General features: G+C 45.1%; 1 protein-coding gene across 1 annotated transcript in view; it reads left to right on the forward strand.

Annotated features, from left to right (window-relative positions):
* The first annotated feature begins 531 nt into the window (after positions 1 to 531).
* Katnal2 (katanin catalytic subunit A1 like 2) overlaps positions 532 to 15620 on the forward strand; it is a 73144-nt gene continuing 58055 nt past the window's right edge. The window contains exon 1 of the mRNA XM_032885698.1: positions 532 to 586. Coding sequence (XP_032741589.1) covers positions 536 to 586 — 51 coding nt within the window. The 5' untranslated portion in view covers positions 532 to 535. The remainder of the gene's footprint in view (positions 587 to 15620) is intronic.

Raw genomic sequence — 15620 nt, forward strand, 5'->3', positions numbered from 1 at the left:
AAATGAGTTTATAAGAAAACAGGAGAGGAAATTCTATCACTCTTAGCGGAAATTGGTCTGAAGCAAAGGCAGATGAAAGAGGGAACCTGGTGCAAGACTCATGTTCCTAAAGTCCCTGACAGTCACAGTGTTGGTAGCCTTTCAGGCTGGGGCACGATTTCGAAGAAAACCTGCGGATAATTCCCAAACCTTTACGCGTAGCCAACCCCCTCAACAGCTGCCCAGACCCAAGGTCAAGTACAGTATGAACTAGGAGAACCCCAACACTCGCAAAGCCCACCTGCAACGGTTCTACTAATCATACCCTCTCCGCCTTTAGATTGACTGGGATCACGCAGACGCTCTGGATCAAACGCTTAGTCTAACCTTGATTGACTCGTTGAAGAATCCGTCTGTGGCCGGTGATTGGTTGGGACGTCTGGGCCCTGGCCAATCCCGACGGGGGCGGGCTGGTTAAGCGTCCGGTTTCCAGCAGACACAAGTCAGCTAGTGGCCCGCTACTCTTCTCTCTTCGTGGTCCCTGACTCATTGTCTAATGGAGCTTTCTTACCAGACTCTCAAACTCACGCACCAGGCGCGGGAGGCGGTAAGGAAAGCTACCCCAAACAAGCAAAACCCAGGGTTGTACCAGGAACTCTTGTTACAACAGGCAGATTCGCGAGTCTCTAGTTGCTATGGCGACAGAGGCGGCCGCTGAAGTGGCGCAAGCGCAGTAGCTCTAGGTTTCCTTGGGGAGGCTGGCTTTGAAGTGGTGATCATTAAGCAGGATACATTAAGGGGAGAACCGTGGACGATTTGGGAATGACTTTGAACTTTTTGAATTAGAGCTGCACGGTCGGTTTGTGACATAAGGAAATCGGATTTTGAGGGTCAGGTTAGGCTGCTTGTTGATGTGAGTTTGAAGTGTGCAAAATGAGGTTTTTTGAGTTAAGGGTCAGCATCCGGGGTAGAAACAGGCTGGCCTCTGTGAGTTCGAAATCAGCCTGGTGTACATAGCAAGTGCCAGGCCAGCTAGAAAGGATACATAGTGAAACAAACGAACAAAGCATTGGCCTGGAGGTAGAATTCTAGATTTAGGTTCTCAGTTGCCATTACCAAGTCTAGAGCTCATCGGCCTTACGCCGGCCCTTCTCCTTCAGGGTATCCGTTTGAAGTAAAAGAATTGACTGTGATCCTTTTCAAACGAGGGTTTCGTGAATTTACAATACATCCCATGGTGTCCTGCGGTGTGGGTCGTCTGCTACTGCCAGCAATATTTCCACAACAGTGAACATGAATCGAAAGCTTACCGTATTGCAGGCACCGAGCAGCAAAACAATACTGTGGGTACTGGGAGGGAGGGGGTGGCGGGGAAAGATGAATAAAATTAAAGCCAAGGAAATACGGACATCTGGCGTCTACTCAAGGATCCAGGATGGGTCCTTTCTATTGATTTTTTTTTAAAGCTCCACAGGTGACGGACGACTACAGTGGGTAGATAAGAATCACTACCCTCGTGTCTTTTACCTTAAAAAAAAAAACAAATTATTTTGTGCGTATGAGTGTTTTATCTGTGTGTATGTCTGTGCACCACCCGTATTCAGTGCCGGAAGAGTGCATTGGAGTCCCAGGGTCTGGAGTTACTGGTTTGTAAGCTGCAATACATGTGCTGGAAACTGAGCCTAGACACCTCTGGAAGAGCAGCCAGTGTTTCCAAACTGCCAAACCATCTCTCCAGTTCTTCTACTACTCTTTGAAGTGCCAATAATGCCACACACCCAAAATACACAACCTCCCCTTAGGCATCCTCTCTACCTTCTAACCCCTGCACGTTCCAGAGGAAGCAGGCTAGCCTGGAAATTGCTACTTCCTCACTCTGGCCGTTGTTTAAGCCCCTCTCCGCTCTGAGCCGGAACCACCTGCATGAGAATCAGAAGCACTGCCTCATAATGAAAGTGGACCCTTGGGCTCCAGTTGGACTTACTGAAACAAACTAGGATGGACTTGTGAAACTGGCTTCATAAATACACACCAAGCTTATAAATACAGCACGGGCCTAAATGGATTTACATATCTCCGTGCTTTCATTTCCATCCATATATAGGAAAACTCCAAACTACTTCTAGCCCACTCTGCTTGGTATGGGACCCTTGTTTCAGGAAGGTGCTGTATGGAGAATGTAATGGTCGCTGATGGCTCAGTTCCTACTTTCAACCTCTTTTGTCATCACCTATCCCTTTCCCACCTCTCTGACTCTGAGGTAGTGCAACAATATCTAAACGAGAACTCCCGGTCTCCCACAGCTCCTTGCAGAAGGAAAACATCAACAAATGGTCTTTATTCTAAGTCTATAACTTTAATAGCTCACGTTACTGCCCTCATCCTGATGCCCGCTGAGCCCTTGCCTGCCACACCTCAGTAGTCTTTTATCTGTCCAGTTGAGGTTGCCTCTCTCCACTCTTCATTGTAGGTCGTTACTCTTTGGCTGGGATTCTTTTAGTGGATTTCCATTATACTTGGAAAAAACAAACCCAGACCTATGACCAGACCTATGGAACACTATAGTGAGACAGAAAACTGTCCCAGAGTTTTTTCTTGTCACTCTCTACTTTGTCTCCCTCAGCAGCAGACACATTCTTTCTGATCAGACAGATCTCCAAACCCCTAGAGTCTGTACATTAAAAGCTGTCTAACTGTAATTAATTTATTATCTGTTGTCCATATGTAACATACTCTCAAAAACAAAACAAAAAAACAAAAACAAAACAAAACAAAACAAAACAAAAAAACCCCTAAACCCCAAGTTCTCTGAAGCTTCAAAGTCAAAGATCCAAGTCTTTTTTGTTTGTTTGTTTTGTTTTGGGCCCTAGATGGCGCCAAAGCGATGTGTAGCTATGCACAGGGTTACATGCAATGGGACTGTGTTGATCTGTGGTCCCGAGGAAGGGAAAGGGTAGAGAGGAGGAGGTGACTGGTGAATTCATTACAAAGAGCACCGGCTGTCCACGGGAATTGTAATCGTTTAATTAAGATACTATATTAAGATTTCCAGAATGTTTCCATGTGTCTGGTGTGGCCCAGTGTGGTCTCAGATTTACCACTGGTTACTTGGATTGAAGGAATTCATGCCCTTAGTCCTGAAAAACAGTGTAACATACTTTAAGATAATTTTCTCTTCTCTCTTCCTGTGCTTCACGCCTTTGCTTCCTCCTTTAGGAAGAATTTATAATGGATAAATAACCTAGAAATGACTCTAGGTGTGGGAGGTATGTAAAGATTATGTGTAAACACTGTTACATTTTATGTAAGACATTGGAAATGCATAGTCTGCCATCTGACACCCAGACACCCCAGGACTCCAAAGGATGCCTCACCTTCCACCCCACTGTGTGTGTGTGTGTGTGTGTGTGTGTGTGTGTGTGTGTGTGTGTGTGTAGGCTCATACATACTCGCATATATATGGTGTATCTTACAGATTTTTCTCTCTGGAGAACCCTGATGAATACAGATTTGTGTCTCAAGAATCTATGAAACAGGGCTGGAGAGATGGCTCAGTGGTTAAGAGCACCGACTGCTCTTCCAGAGGTCCTGAGTTCAAATCCCAGCAATCACATGGTGGCTCACAACCATCTGTGATGAGGTCTGATGCCCTCTCCTGGCTTGCAGGTATATATGCAGGCAGAAAGCTGTATGATGTATACATAATAAATATTAAAAAAAAAAAAAAAAAGAATCTATGAAACACTGATGCTCTTGGTGACTTTGGGTGGCAGATTTTCTCTTCTAGTATTTTAAAATTTAGTGTTTAATTAAAATAAGACTATATCCAAGGGCTAGGGATATAGATCAATTGGTAGAGCATCTCCATAGCATGCAGGAAACCCTCAGTTCCATCCTCAGCACAGCATAAACTGGGCATGGTAGCGGGTGCTTGTGGTCTTAGGAGGCAGAGGTCAGAGGGTAGAGGTCAGGGTCCACGCCAGCCTGAGATACCAGAGTGAGACCTTGTGGAAAGAAACAAAAGTAACAGAAATAAGGTTATATCCAATTTGTATACCTCTGTGGCTTTTGTTTGTTTAAAAGTTCAACTCAAATACAAGAACCTCTGAAATGCCGAGACCAGGCAGGTTGTAAGGAGCAGTAGCATCAGTGTTTTAAATGTGAACATAATTAGAAGCAAATACTGACTGGATTAATGTCTGGGATGGTTTTTTGGAAAGCCTGAGCCACACGCTCTTTTGTACACTGCAGATAAGTGGGGCCCAAAGCCAGTTTTCCTGTTTCTCACCCAGTCTCAGCTGATCGGAAGGGGCTCTTTGGTGAAGGCTGTGCACTTTTTTTTCCTCATGTACTTTATAAAGAGGTTTCTGCTTTGCCTAAGGTGAGCCTCTTGTATTAAAAATTACCCAGTATGTGTTCGGCTAATTGATGAAGCATTGACTAACTTTTAAAATGAGCCTTAAATGCCTTAGCTTTTATTAATTGCATGGATCCCTAAAAAAAACAAGTAATTGAAAATTTAATTACCTCAGTGTTTTCCTTCAAAGAACTGAGGCTTATTAAACTTTAAATGTTCGAAACATTTGAGCATCTATTGAAATACCAATAGCTATAAACAATGTTCAGTTCTAAATACTAATTAAACAAATTCTGAATCACCATAAAGCTAAGCTGAATTTTAAGTAACATGTGTTTTATATTTTTGCTTTGTTCTTACACAAGGAAGATTAACTACTTCAACACTGACCACAACTGCAGCCTTGTAGGCATCTTTCAAATTGCTGTGGCTTTAAAAGCTACACGTTGTGATGTACTATGCACTGGTATAATCCCAGCAAGTGGGAGGCAGAGGCAGGAGGTCTGTTGTGGTTAGCCCTGAAGTTATCTGTATTTTGATGCTAATTCCACTGCCCCGAGGACAGCTGCCTAGTCACATACTCAGAACTCTGGTGACTTCACCAGAACCACCTCCCCATTGAATTTGTCAAGTACAGGTGAGGGGCAGGTACAGGATAGAAGGAGGCCTGTCATTGGAGGAGAAGGAAGGATGGGGGCGGGGGAGAGAAGTTTGAAGGAAGAGGAAGAGACTAGAGGAGAAAGGAGGAGACAGAGGAGAGGGTGAGAAGCCATGGCAGGTGATGTTAAGATTCTGCTCTGTGTATTTACAGGTTGTTATCAATGTTCCTAAGGGATGGATGGTACTGGACATTGTATGTTTGAGTGGGCAATTATATCTTACCAATTGGGTCAAAGATTATTGTGTTGTGTGTTCTTTTATGTGAGGGTTTGAGTGTAGGAAAGTGTGTGGCTGGGATGTGTTTCCACCAAGATATCTAGCAGATATCTTGGGACACCGTGGTGCAGACCTAGCAGGTAAAAGACACCAATACTTTTTTATTTTTTATATTTTTACAACAACAGAGGACTACTACTGAGAGTTCAAAGGCAGCCTGTATAGTAAGTTCCAGGCTAGTATGAGCTAAATAGCTAGCAAGACCATGTTTCAAACCAAACAAAGCAAAACAAAAACCCAGAATATAAATGCATGAAACATCGTTGCTGAACCACATTCTTCTGGTTCAACCTGGACAAGACAGGGACACCTCTCAGACAAGCTGAAATACTTTGCCAGCATCAGGATATAACCATGAAGATAAATTACCACCACCAGGAATATCCAGATTTTGCATTAAAAACATCCATACTTTTTTGTTTGCATAAGTAACTTATTTAGGGGAGGAGGGTTGAGATAGTCACTCTGTAGATTATGCTGTTCTCTAATTTGAAATGATCCTCCTGCCTCTGCCTCAAACATTCTTACTGCCATGAGCCACCATGACCGGTTAGGTTCTACTTTTAGCCACAAAGAAATATAAATCTCATCACCTAGATACATCTTTTTTTTTTAAGATTGTAATTTTTGAGATTTGATTGATTGATTATGTGTGTAAATATGTGTGAGTATATGCACGTGTGAGTGCAGGTGTTCATGGAACCTTTCGATCCCCTGGAGTGGCACTTGAGGCAGTTCCGGGTGCTAGAGACCAAATGCAGGTTCTCCACAAGAGCAGTAAATGCTCTTAACGGTAGAGCCATCCTCTAGCCCTGGTCTTATTTTTATATGTATGTGTATCTGTGTGTGCAGATGCCTGCAGAGGCCAGAGGCACAGGAGCTCTCAGAGATGGCGTTATAGGTAGTTGCCAGTTAACCAACCAGGGTGCTGGGAACTCAGGTCTTCCGGAAGAACAGCAAGTGTTTATAACTTCTGAGCCCCCTCTCCAGCCTCACCCAGATATACCTGAAAAGTACCTTTAAACGGATACACGGCTGGGCATGATGGTGCACACCTGTAGTCGTAGCACCTGGGAGGCGGAGGCAGGTGAATCTCTGAACCCCAGGCCAGCTTGGTCTGCACAGAAAGTTCAGCCAGGGCTGCACAGTGAGACCTTAATTTTAAAAGTTGGTGTGGTCTTCCACCTTAAACTTCGATCGATAGCTGGTCCCCGCTCTAGTTCTCTGGCTGTCGAGACCTGAGTGTGATCTGTAGTACTCTCCTAAAGAAAGAGTGGTGTCGTGGTAGGCGCCTCCAATCCCAGAGCTGAGCAGGCAGAGACAAAGAATTCACCACGCCTTATTTTGGTCAGCCAGTTCAGCCAAATTGGCAAGCTTCAGAGTTAGGGAGAGACCCTGTGCTAAACAAACAGACAAACAAACAAGCAAGAAACCTGAGTGCAGAAATATTGAGGAAGATACTTACCTGACTTAGTTCTCTAGCATGTGTGAGTGAGTGTACACGTATGAACATGTGAGTGGGTGCACATGCATGTTTATGTGTGTGCACACACACAGAACAAAGGAAACTAAACTGAAACACAGCACTGGGGCATTGACTTTAGGCAGTGTGGTGGGGAGAGCAGTGCCTGGATTCTGGCATAGGAATGTGGTGGGGAGAGCAGTGCCTGGATTCTGGCATAGGAAGGAGAGACCCAAGAGCATGGCAGGTTTGCTGAGAAGGTTGGAGTTTGGGGTGCTTATCATTGGAATTTGGGGATTAGAGTCATAGAGAGGAGAGAGCGTTGAAGTGGAAACTTAAGGGCTCTTTGGAAAGTCAGTTGGTGTTTTGCTTGGGCAAACACGGGAAGGAGTGTTTAACTGAAGTGGACACAGGTGAAAAGCTAAGACAGGCTCACAACCATCTGTAGTGAGATTAGATGCCCTCTTCTAGTGTGTCTGAAGACAGCTACAGTGTACTCAAACATATATATATGTTTAATATATATGTATATATATTAAATAAATCTTTAAAAAAAAAAAGAGTACCCTAAAATTTGGACACCCTCGGACCCATTGGTGGCCTATAATCCCAGCACATGGTAAATTGGGTCAGGAGGATTGCTAGTTCAGCCTGGACTGACTAGTAAATTTTGGGTCAGTTTAGACCTTATGCAAAGACAGACAAGCTTCACAGATGGCCCAGTGGGGAGAGGTGCTTGTCACTGAGCTTGAAAGCCTGACTTCAGTTCCCAGAACCTGCATGGTCGAGGGAGAAAGCCAGCTCCCCTGGATTTCCCTCTGACCCCAACAGGTACCCCCTGAAATTTTTAATAGATTTTTAAGAGAGAGGAAACAAAAAAGTCTTAATTGATATCCTCAATGTCTGTCACAGGATGAAAAATTACTAAAGCCATAAGAAACAAGAAAAACCGAGGCAAAAAAAAAAAAAAGCAGCCAATTTCAAATTGATTCAGAAATATTACAGAAAACAAATTAGTGAGCAAGCACTTAAAAAAAATACCTAGTCGGGGCTGGGGATTTAGCTCAGCGGGTAGAGCGCTTACCTAGGAAGCGCAAGGCCCTGGGTTCGGTCCCCAGCTCCGAAAAAAAGAACCAAAAAAAAAAAAAAAAAAAAAAAAACCTAGTCAACAGGGCTGGAGAACTGGCTCTGCAATGAAAAGCACTCTCTTGCAGAGGCCAAGGTGCTGCTCCTATCACCTGCTGTTAACAATCTTTTGGCGAGGGCCAGGCTTGGTGTGGAGAGCGTGTCTGGGAATGGTGAAACAAACGGCTCAAAGTCTCATCATGGTCCAACCTGAGGCCTTTGCTGTGCTGGAGAGAGCTTTCCAGCTTTCTGTTCTGCGTTCTCTCCCCCTCTCTCCCTCTCTCCCTCTCTCCCTCTGATCTTCTTCCTTTCTCTCTGATCTGCTTTCTCTGGAGCTCTCCACACAGCAGTTCTCTCTCTCTCTCTCTCTCTCTCTCTCTCTCTCTCTCTCTCTCTCTCTCTCTGTGTGTGTGTGTGTGTGTGTGTGTGTTCTGCTTAAGACAGTTCTCCCAGCAGTTCTCTCCTCTGGATAGCTCATCTCCTACAGATCTTAAGCCCAGTCTTTCATTTTACATATCAATCCAGTCATTTACTTCTGGTTCCCTTTTGGTTATCCTATGAATGAGCATCCGGATACCCAGCACACATTTTGTTTTAACATTGCAAAAGAATTCAGAAATCTGCATGCCTCTGCTAAGCACAGTTGCTAAGCTAGCAGGGTGGGACCGCCTCCTGAAATGACCATTTCTACCACATCTGGGCCTAACCTTACTCTGTCCCGGGCTTGAACTCCGGAATCTGCCTGCACTTGTATCATCCCGTCTTTGTATCTTTTTAACAAGCTGGCTCATAGTGTAGCTGCCTCTGTTCCTTTAGATTTGTGAAGTCCCTCATGATTCATATCACATCCTTAGTTTTTGCACAATCGAGAAATATATTTTCATGTTCTTAGAGTTTTTTCCCCCAACCTTAAGGCATATACCATTTTGCTAAGACATTAGCCACACCTTTGTCTGCTAGACTCCTGCTGCCTGATTATCATGGAGTCATTAACATTAACAAGGAGGACATTCCTTAAAGGAGTAATGTAGAGCATGTACATTATTATACTACCAAGCCTTATGCACACAGCGGCTCTCTACACTGTTGGAGACCCACACCTGTTGTCCCTGTACCTGGAGCAGGAACTGTGTCATTCTGTACCCACTAAGACGATACTGTGCCTGTTCTGGTTTCTGGCACCAGTCACAAAGTTAGTCCACAGTCATACATGCAGGAAAGACATACACATAAACAAACACCCTGCCAAAATATCCTTACAGATTTGACAGAAAACATGACCATAAGGCGGAGAAAAGCACAATAATGAGAAATGGGAAGCTGGGGTAGGACACACGCCTTTCCTCCTCCCCTCTTGGTCTCTCTCAGTCTCTGTCTCTCTCCTCTGTCTTCTCTGTCTGTTGTTGTTGTTGTTGTTGTTGTTGTTGTTGTTGTTGTTTTGGAGACAGGGTTTTTCAATGTAGCCCTGGTAGTCCTGGAGACCAAGCTGGTCTCAAAGTCAGAGATTTGCTTGCTACTGTCCCCTACTCCTACTTGGATCTAATGCGTGTATCACCACTACCACCACTGGGCTAATCCTAGCATTAAGGGGCAGGAGCAGTTGGATCTCTTTGAGTTTGAAGTTAGCCTGGTCCACATATTGAGACCCTGTCTTACACACACACACACACACACACACACACACACACACACACACACACACACACAATAAAATGGAACTTCAAGAGTTGAAAAGCATGGTTCTGGGGTTGGGGATTTAGCTCAGTGGTAGGGCGCTTTCCTAGCAAATGCAAGGCCCTGGGTTCGGTCCCCAGCTCTGAAAAAAAAAAAAAAAAGAAAAAGAAAAAAAAGAAATGACGTAAACCGAAGCACACAGAGAAAGTCTGAAGGAACAGAATGAAGGGCACAGCCCAGAGAAATACAATTCCTAATCAAGGGTGAAGTCGGGAAGGAGAAAAGTATATGAAGAGATTATGGCCAAACTTGGTCCTATAGATTATAAAACCTCCAAAGCCTCCAAGCCAGAGAAATAACTCCCTGACTGTCAAGGCAAGCGGTGGGCGGTGATATTGTGAGCTGCAGCTTAGAAAACAGCGTGGCAAGGAGCTGGAGGCAACTTCCAGCCAACCGGCAACCAGAAACCGACTCTGCTAATCACCATCCAGGCAGAGAGGGTATCTTATGATAGGAAGGTTCTAAATTTCAGAAGAGTATTTATTAACTGCGCGTGTTTCTTAAAACTCATTGATCTGGTCCCTCTCCCCATTGTATGTATATGTGTGTACCTGAGTGGGAGCAGGTGCTCCTGGTGGCCAGAAGAGGGAGGCAGATGCTGTCGTGGTTTAAACAACAATGGCCCTGTAGACTCTTAGATTTGAACGTTTGGGAAGTGGCATTAGGAGGTGTGGCCTTGTTGGAGGAAGTGTGTCACTGGGGGTGGGCTTTGAGGTTTCAAATACTTAAGCCAGGCCCTATGGTGCACTCTCAGTTCCTGCAGCCTGCAGATCCAGATGTGGAACCCTCAGCGACCTCTTCAGCGCCATATCTGCCTGCACACCATGCTTCCCACCATGATAACAGTGAACCGAATCATTGAAACTTAAACCAGCCTCACTTATAAGAGTTTCTGGGGTCACAGTGTCTCTTCGCAGGAATTGGAAACCCTAAGTATGATGGATACCCTGGAACTGGAGATGCAGGCACGTGTAAGCAGCCTGACCTGGGTGCTGCGAACTGCAGCCAGGTCCTCTGCAGAACAGCCAGTGTCTCCGTACTCTTCAGTTGGGTACATCTTGTTGTGTATAAATGTTAGGCTTACTATAGTAGATTTAAGTGTGTGTGTGTGTGTGTGTGTGTGTGTGTGTGTGTGTGAGAGAGAGAGAGAGAGAGAGAGAGAGAGAGAGAGAGAACCATGTATATGCACCAGGCAGGCAGTTGTGAGAGTACCACTGTGGGAGCCCTCAGTCAGCTGAACCCCCGTCCTCTGGAATAGCACCAAGTATTCTCAATCATTAGCCATCTCTGCGGCCTCCACACTGTTTGATCTTTATAAAGACACAAAAGTGGAAACAGGTTTGAGGCAGTAACCATTTTTTTTATAATTTTTGTAATATTTTAATTTTATTTATTATATATAAGCACACTGTAGCTGTCTTCAGACACACTGGAAGAGGATATAAGATTCTATTACAGGTGGTTGTGAGTCATCATGTGGCTGCTGGGATTTGAACTCAGGACCTCTGGAAGAACGGTTAGAGCTCTTAACCACTGAGCCATGTCTTTTTAAATCCTGGGACTTGGTAGGCTGAGGTCCGTCTCATGGACAGTTCAAAGCTAGCAGGGCCGGGGTTGGGGATTTAGCTCAGTGGTAGAGCGCTTGCCTAGCAAGTGTAAGGCCCTGGGTTTGGTCCCCAGCTCCGAAAAAAAAAGAAAAAAAAAAAAAAAAAAAAGCTAGCAGGGCCAAGCAAGAGCTTGTTTATAGAATGTGTTGGCATGTATCCACATGTCTGTAGTACCATCACTCAGGGACAGAAGCATCAGAAACGTTGCAAGTTTGAGGTCAGCCTGGCCTACATCACAAGTTCCAAGCCAGGCTTACATAGTAAGAGACCTTGTCTCAAAAACAAACAGAAAAGTGTAAAATAAAAAGTCAATGCCACTTTTCCTACAATTGACTCTTTTAAAAAACAATTATTTAATGTGTGAGTACTCTATCTGCATGTATACCTATGTGCCAGAAGAGGGCATCAGAGTAGTTGTGAGCCACCATGTGGTGGCTAAGAATTGAACTGAGGACCTCTGGTGGAGCAGTCAGTTCTCCTAACTGCTGAGCCATCTCTCCTACGATTGACTCTGGCCCAGTTTATCTCTTACCCTTCGTTATGAGACACTTTTCATAGGGAGATTCAATGCAGCACACACACACACACACACACACACACACACACACACACACACACACACACACACACACACTCTTACCCCAGGAAGGAAACCCATGGCCGACCAAAGTAACGAGGGCGTCAAAATCCAACTTGGCGAATCGAGTTTTTATTGGGGTTCCTGCAGGAGTGTGGGTGAGGGGTTAGTTACAGGACCAGAAATGAGTCAAGAGCAGCTGCATCACTGCAAAGCCCACCCCAGCAGGACTCCCGAGAGCTGCACATCTGGAGCTCTCCCCACACATCTGGAACAGTGCACAGCTTGCAGGCAGTTCCCTGCATATCTCAGGGAGCACACGGTACTGTTTTTATGTTTCTGGCTGACACTGTTTAGCATGATCATCTCCAGCTCCACTTGTTTTCCTGCCAGTGACAGGTCAGAGCAGAGGGTCCCCTCCCAGCAGCTGCTGCTCAGCCTCCCGCCCAGCCCAGCAGGTGTTTTCTGCAGCTGTCGCTGTGCAAAGCGGCCCCAGTGAATCTTGCAAGCTTTGGCTTTCCCCAGACCTGTGAGGTTTGTTGACCTCCTGAATCTCATGAGCACCAACCCCTCCTGGAGAGAACGTTGCAGTATGGAGGAGACAACCGTCAGTAACGTCCTATTCCTTTACACGTCATAATAGCATATGGGCTTTTATATTTCTTTTATACAGAAGGGAATAATTTCTTCATCCTGTGTCCCCTTATTTTATTACCTGTGTTGAAAGTCTTTCTTTTCCATATATTAACTTTGCAAGGTAGTGGGCCTCGTTATGCCGTTTCCATCCATGAGCAGAGTGTACTTTTGTATATTCCCACCCTGTAACCCTGTCTCATCCCTTGTCTCCTTCCTACTAGGTCCTGAGCTCTCCCTAAATTGTCTCTGGTTTATTTATCAAGTCAGGGTCCTGCTGTGTAGCCCTAACTAGCCTGGCACTAGCTACATAACCCAGGCTGGACTTGGCCATTCCAGTCTTCCCACCTCAGCACTCCGAGTGTTGGGTTACAGGCATGAACTACCTTACTCTGCTCAAAAACCAAAAACCAAAACCCAAAACAACCTAGATTCTGCACACTGGAAAGAACTGTGACATTTGTCTTTCTGATACTGACTTATTTTGTTTAGCATGATAATCTCCAGTTTTATCCATTTTTTCTGCAAATGATGTAATTTTGTTCTTAATCTTTATTCATAAAAAATAGCATCACAGAAGAGTCCCTCAGGTCTTCGTTTCTGCCTTAGCAACAACACATTGGTATCCACTTTGTCCATTCCCCCACTGTAGGCATCTGGACTAGTTCCACAACTTGTCTGTGGTGAGTTATGTCGCAGTAAACATGGACATGCATGCATCTTCTTGTGCGCCGACTTGGATCCGTTCATTCCTTTACCCAGGACTGGTGTAGCAGGATGACATTACAGTTGAATGTTTAATTGGCTTTGTTTGTTTCTGAGATAGGGTCTCGCTGTGTTCTTACCACGTGTGTCCTTTCGCCCTCCTTAATGTTGTCCCTAAATACTTGGGGAGAGTATTCTTGGTTTCAGTTGTCCCTGTTGTAAGGCAGGGTCACTGTAGTCCAGGTTGACTTCAAGCTCAGCTGTCGCTGAAAATGACCTTGATTGAACTCCAGTTCTTAGTGTTGGAACAACAGGCATGTCCTGCCTAGTGCCCTTTCAATGGCTGTTGTGATGGTGTTTGTGGTTGTCAACTTGACTACATCTGGCATGAACTAGAACCAAATGACTGAGCATACCTGTGAGGGATTCCTTTTTCTGAATCAAATCATTTGAAGTGGGAAGACCCACTTCTAATGCAGATCTTTGAGTTGGGAAGATTCACCGTTAATCTGGACTACGCCTTCTCCTGGCAGCCTAGATAAGGGACATAGAAGAAGTAAGCCGTCTGTCTGTCTGTCTCTCTGCTTGCTTGCTTTCTCATCGTTTCCCTAGCAAGTCTCTTCACTAGCATTAAAGGCTGCTTCCTGATATTCCGGCCTATACTGAAGACCAGATGAGGCATCTACCCTCATAGATTGAACAACTACTGAAGTCTTGGACCTTTGTGTTGGTGGACAACCATTGTTGGATCACGGGCTGTAAGCCACTCTAATAAATTCCCTTTCTCTCTACAGAGAGATTCATTCGCTATGTCCTGTTTCTCTAGAGAACTCTAATAACAGCTGTGGAGCGACACCATGGCCAAGGCAACTTGTTTTTTGTTTTGTTTTTTGAGACAGGATTTCTGTATGTAACGTCAGCTGTCCTGGAACTCACTTTGTAGACCAAGCTGACCCCAAGCTCACAAACTGCCTTTGTCTCCTGGGTACTAGGAGTAAAAGTGTGCACCACCACTGCCTGGTGACCAAAGCAACTTATGAAAGAAAACATTAACCAGGGGCTTGCTTATAGTTTTAGAGGATGTCTTGGTGTCCTATTGCTGTGAAGAGACACCATGACCATGGCAACTCTTATAAAGGAAAACATTTAATTGGGGCTGGCTTACAGTTCAGAGGTCCAGTCCATGTTAGCATGGTGGGCAGCATGGTGACTTTCAGACAGATATGGTACTGGATAGCAGCTGAGAGTTCTGTATCTGGCTCTACAGGCAGCAGGGAGACCCTGGGCCTGGCTTGAGCATTTAAAACCCAAGACCCACCACCAGGGACACACTTCCTCCAACAAGGCCATACTTTTTAATCCCTGTTAAGTAGTACAACTCAGTAATGACCAAGAATTCAAATACATGAGTCTATGGGAGATGTTCCTATTTGCCCCATAGAGGGTAATTCTATGACTGTCATGGCTTGGACTTCTATGGCAGTAGACAGGCATGGTACGCTGGGGCAGTAGCTAAGAGCGTAACATCCTTATCCAAAAGCTGGAGGCAACAGGAGAGACTGGGCCTGGCATCCGCTTTCTGAAACCTCAAAGCTCTCCTCCAGTGACACACCTCCTCCAACAAGCCCACACCTCATAACCCTTCCCTCAAATAGTTCCCCATCTAGAGGGCAAGCATTCAAATACATGAGCCTTTGGGGGCCTTCCTCACAGAAACCACCACAGCTGACACATCAGGCAGGGAAGATGATTTTCAGGCCACAAAATATTAGCAACCACAAAGGAAAAGATCTCTGAAGGAGGTGGGGGGTGGAAATCCCACAGAATGTCAAAGAGCAATGCTGGCAATTTAAGAACATCCAGATTCGGTTTCGGGATTGGAATTTTCTGGGCCTTGTAGAGAGTAGAGAAAGGGGCCAGGTGTGGTACAAACCTGTACTTGAATGCTTGGAGGCTGGGATGGGAGGCTTGATGCCAGCTAAAGTTAAATAGTGAGATTATGTCTCCCAAACACTCCAAGACAAAGAACTGGGACAGGAAACTGGGCTAAAGCAACTTGACATCTTTTATTTCTAGAACAGAGCCTCTGATGTCTTACAGCTCTCCAATGTGCTGGGTCCTAGATTCTGCTTTTGTGACCAGAGCACTTAGAAGGTGGCATCGCTACACAGGCTCTCGGGCTTTTTGCTTTTGGAGACAGCGTCTTACCATGTAGCCCTGACTGCACTTGAGCTCAAAAGAGCTTTGCCAATGCTGTCTCCTGAGGCTGGGACTAAAGGGGTATATTGTGATGCCTGGCCAAGACTCTTTAGAGCAGTAAATGCCTTGGAAAAGGTGGCTTCAAAGGCAATGACCATATTTTGTGGAGCAGAAATATGCAAAACTTCCATACAGGTGCACAACAAAGAAACTCCTCAAAGAGAAATGGCTGTTCTAGAGTCTCTCTCTCTCTCTCTCTCTCTCTCTCTCTCTCTCTCTCTCTCTCTCTCTGTGTGTGTGTGTGTG

The sequence above is a fragment of the Rattus rattus genome, chromosome 15 (assembly GCF_011064425.1).
Source record: "Rattus rattus isolate New Zealand chromosome 15, Rrattus_CSIRO_v1, whole genome shotgun sequence".
Lineage (NCBI taxonomy): Eukaryota > Metazoa > Chordata > Mammalia > Rodentia > Muridae > Rattus > Rattus rattus.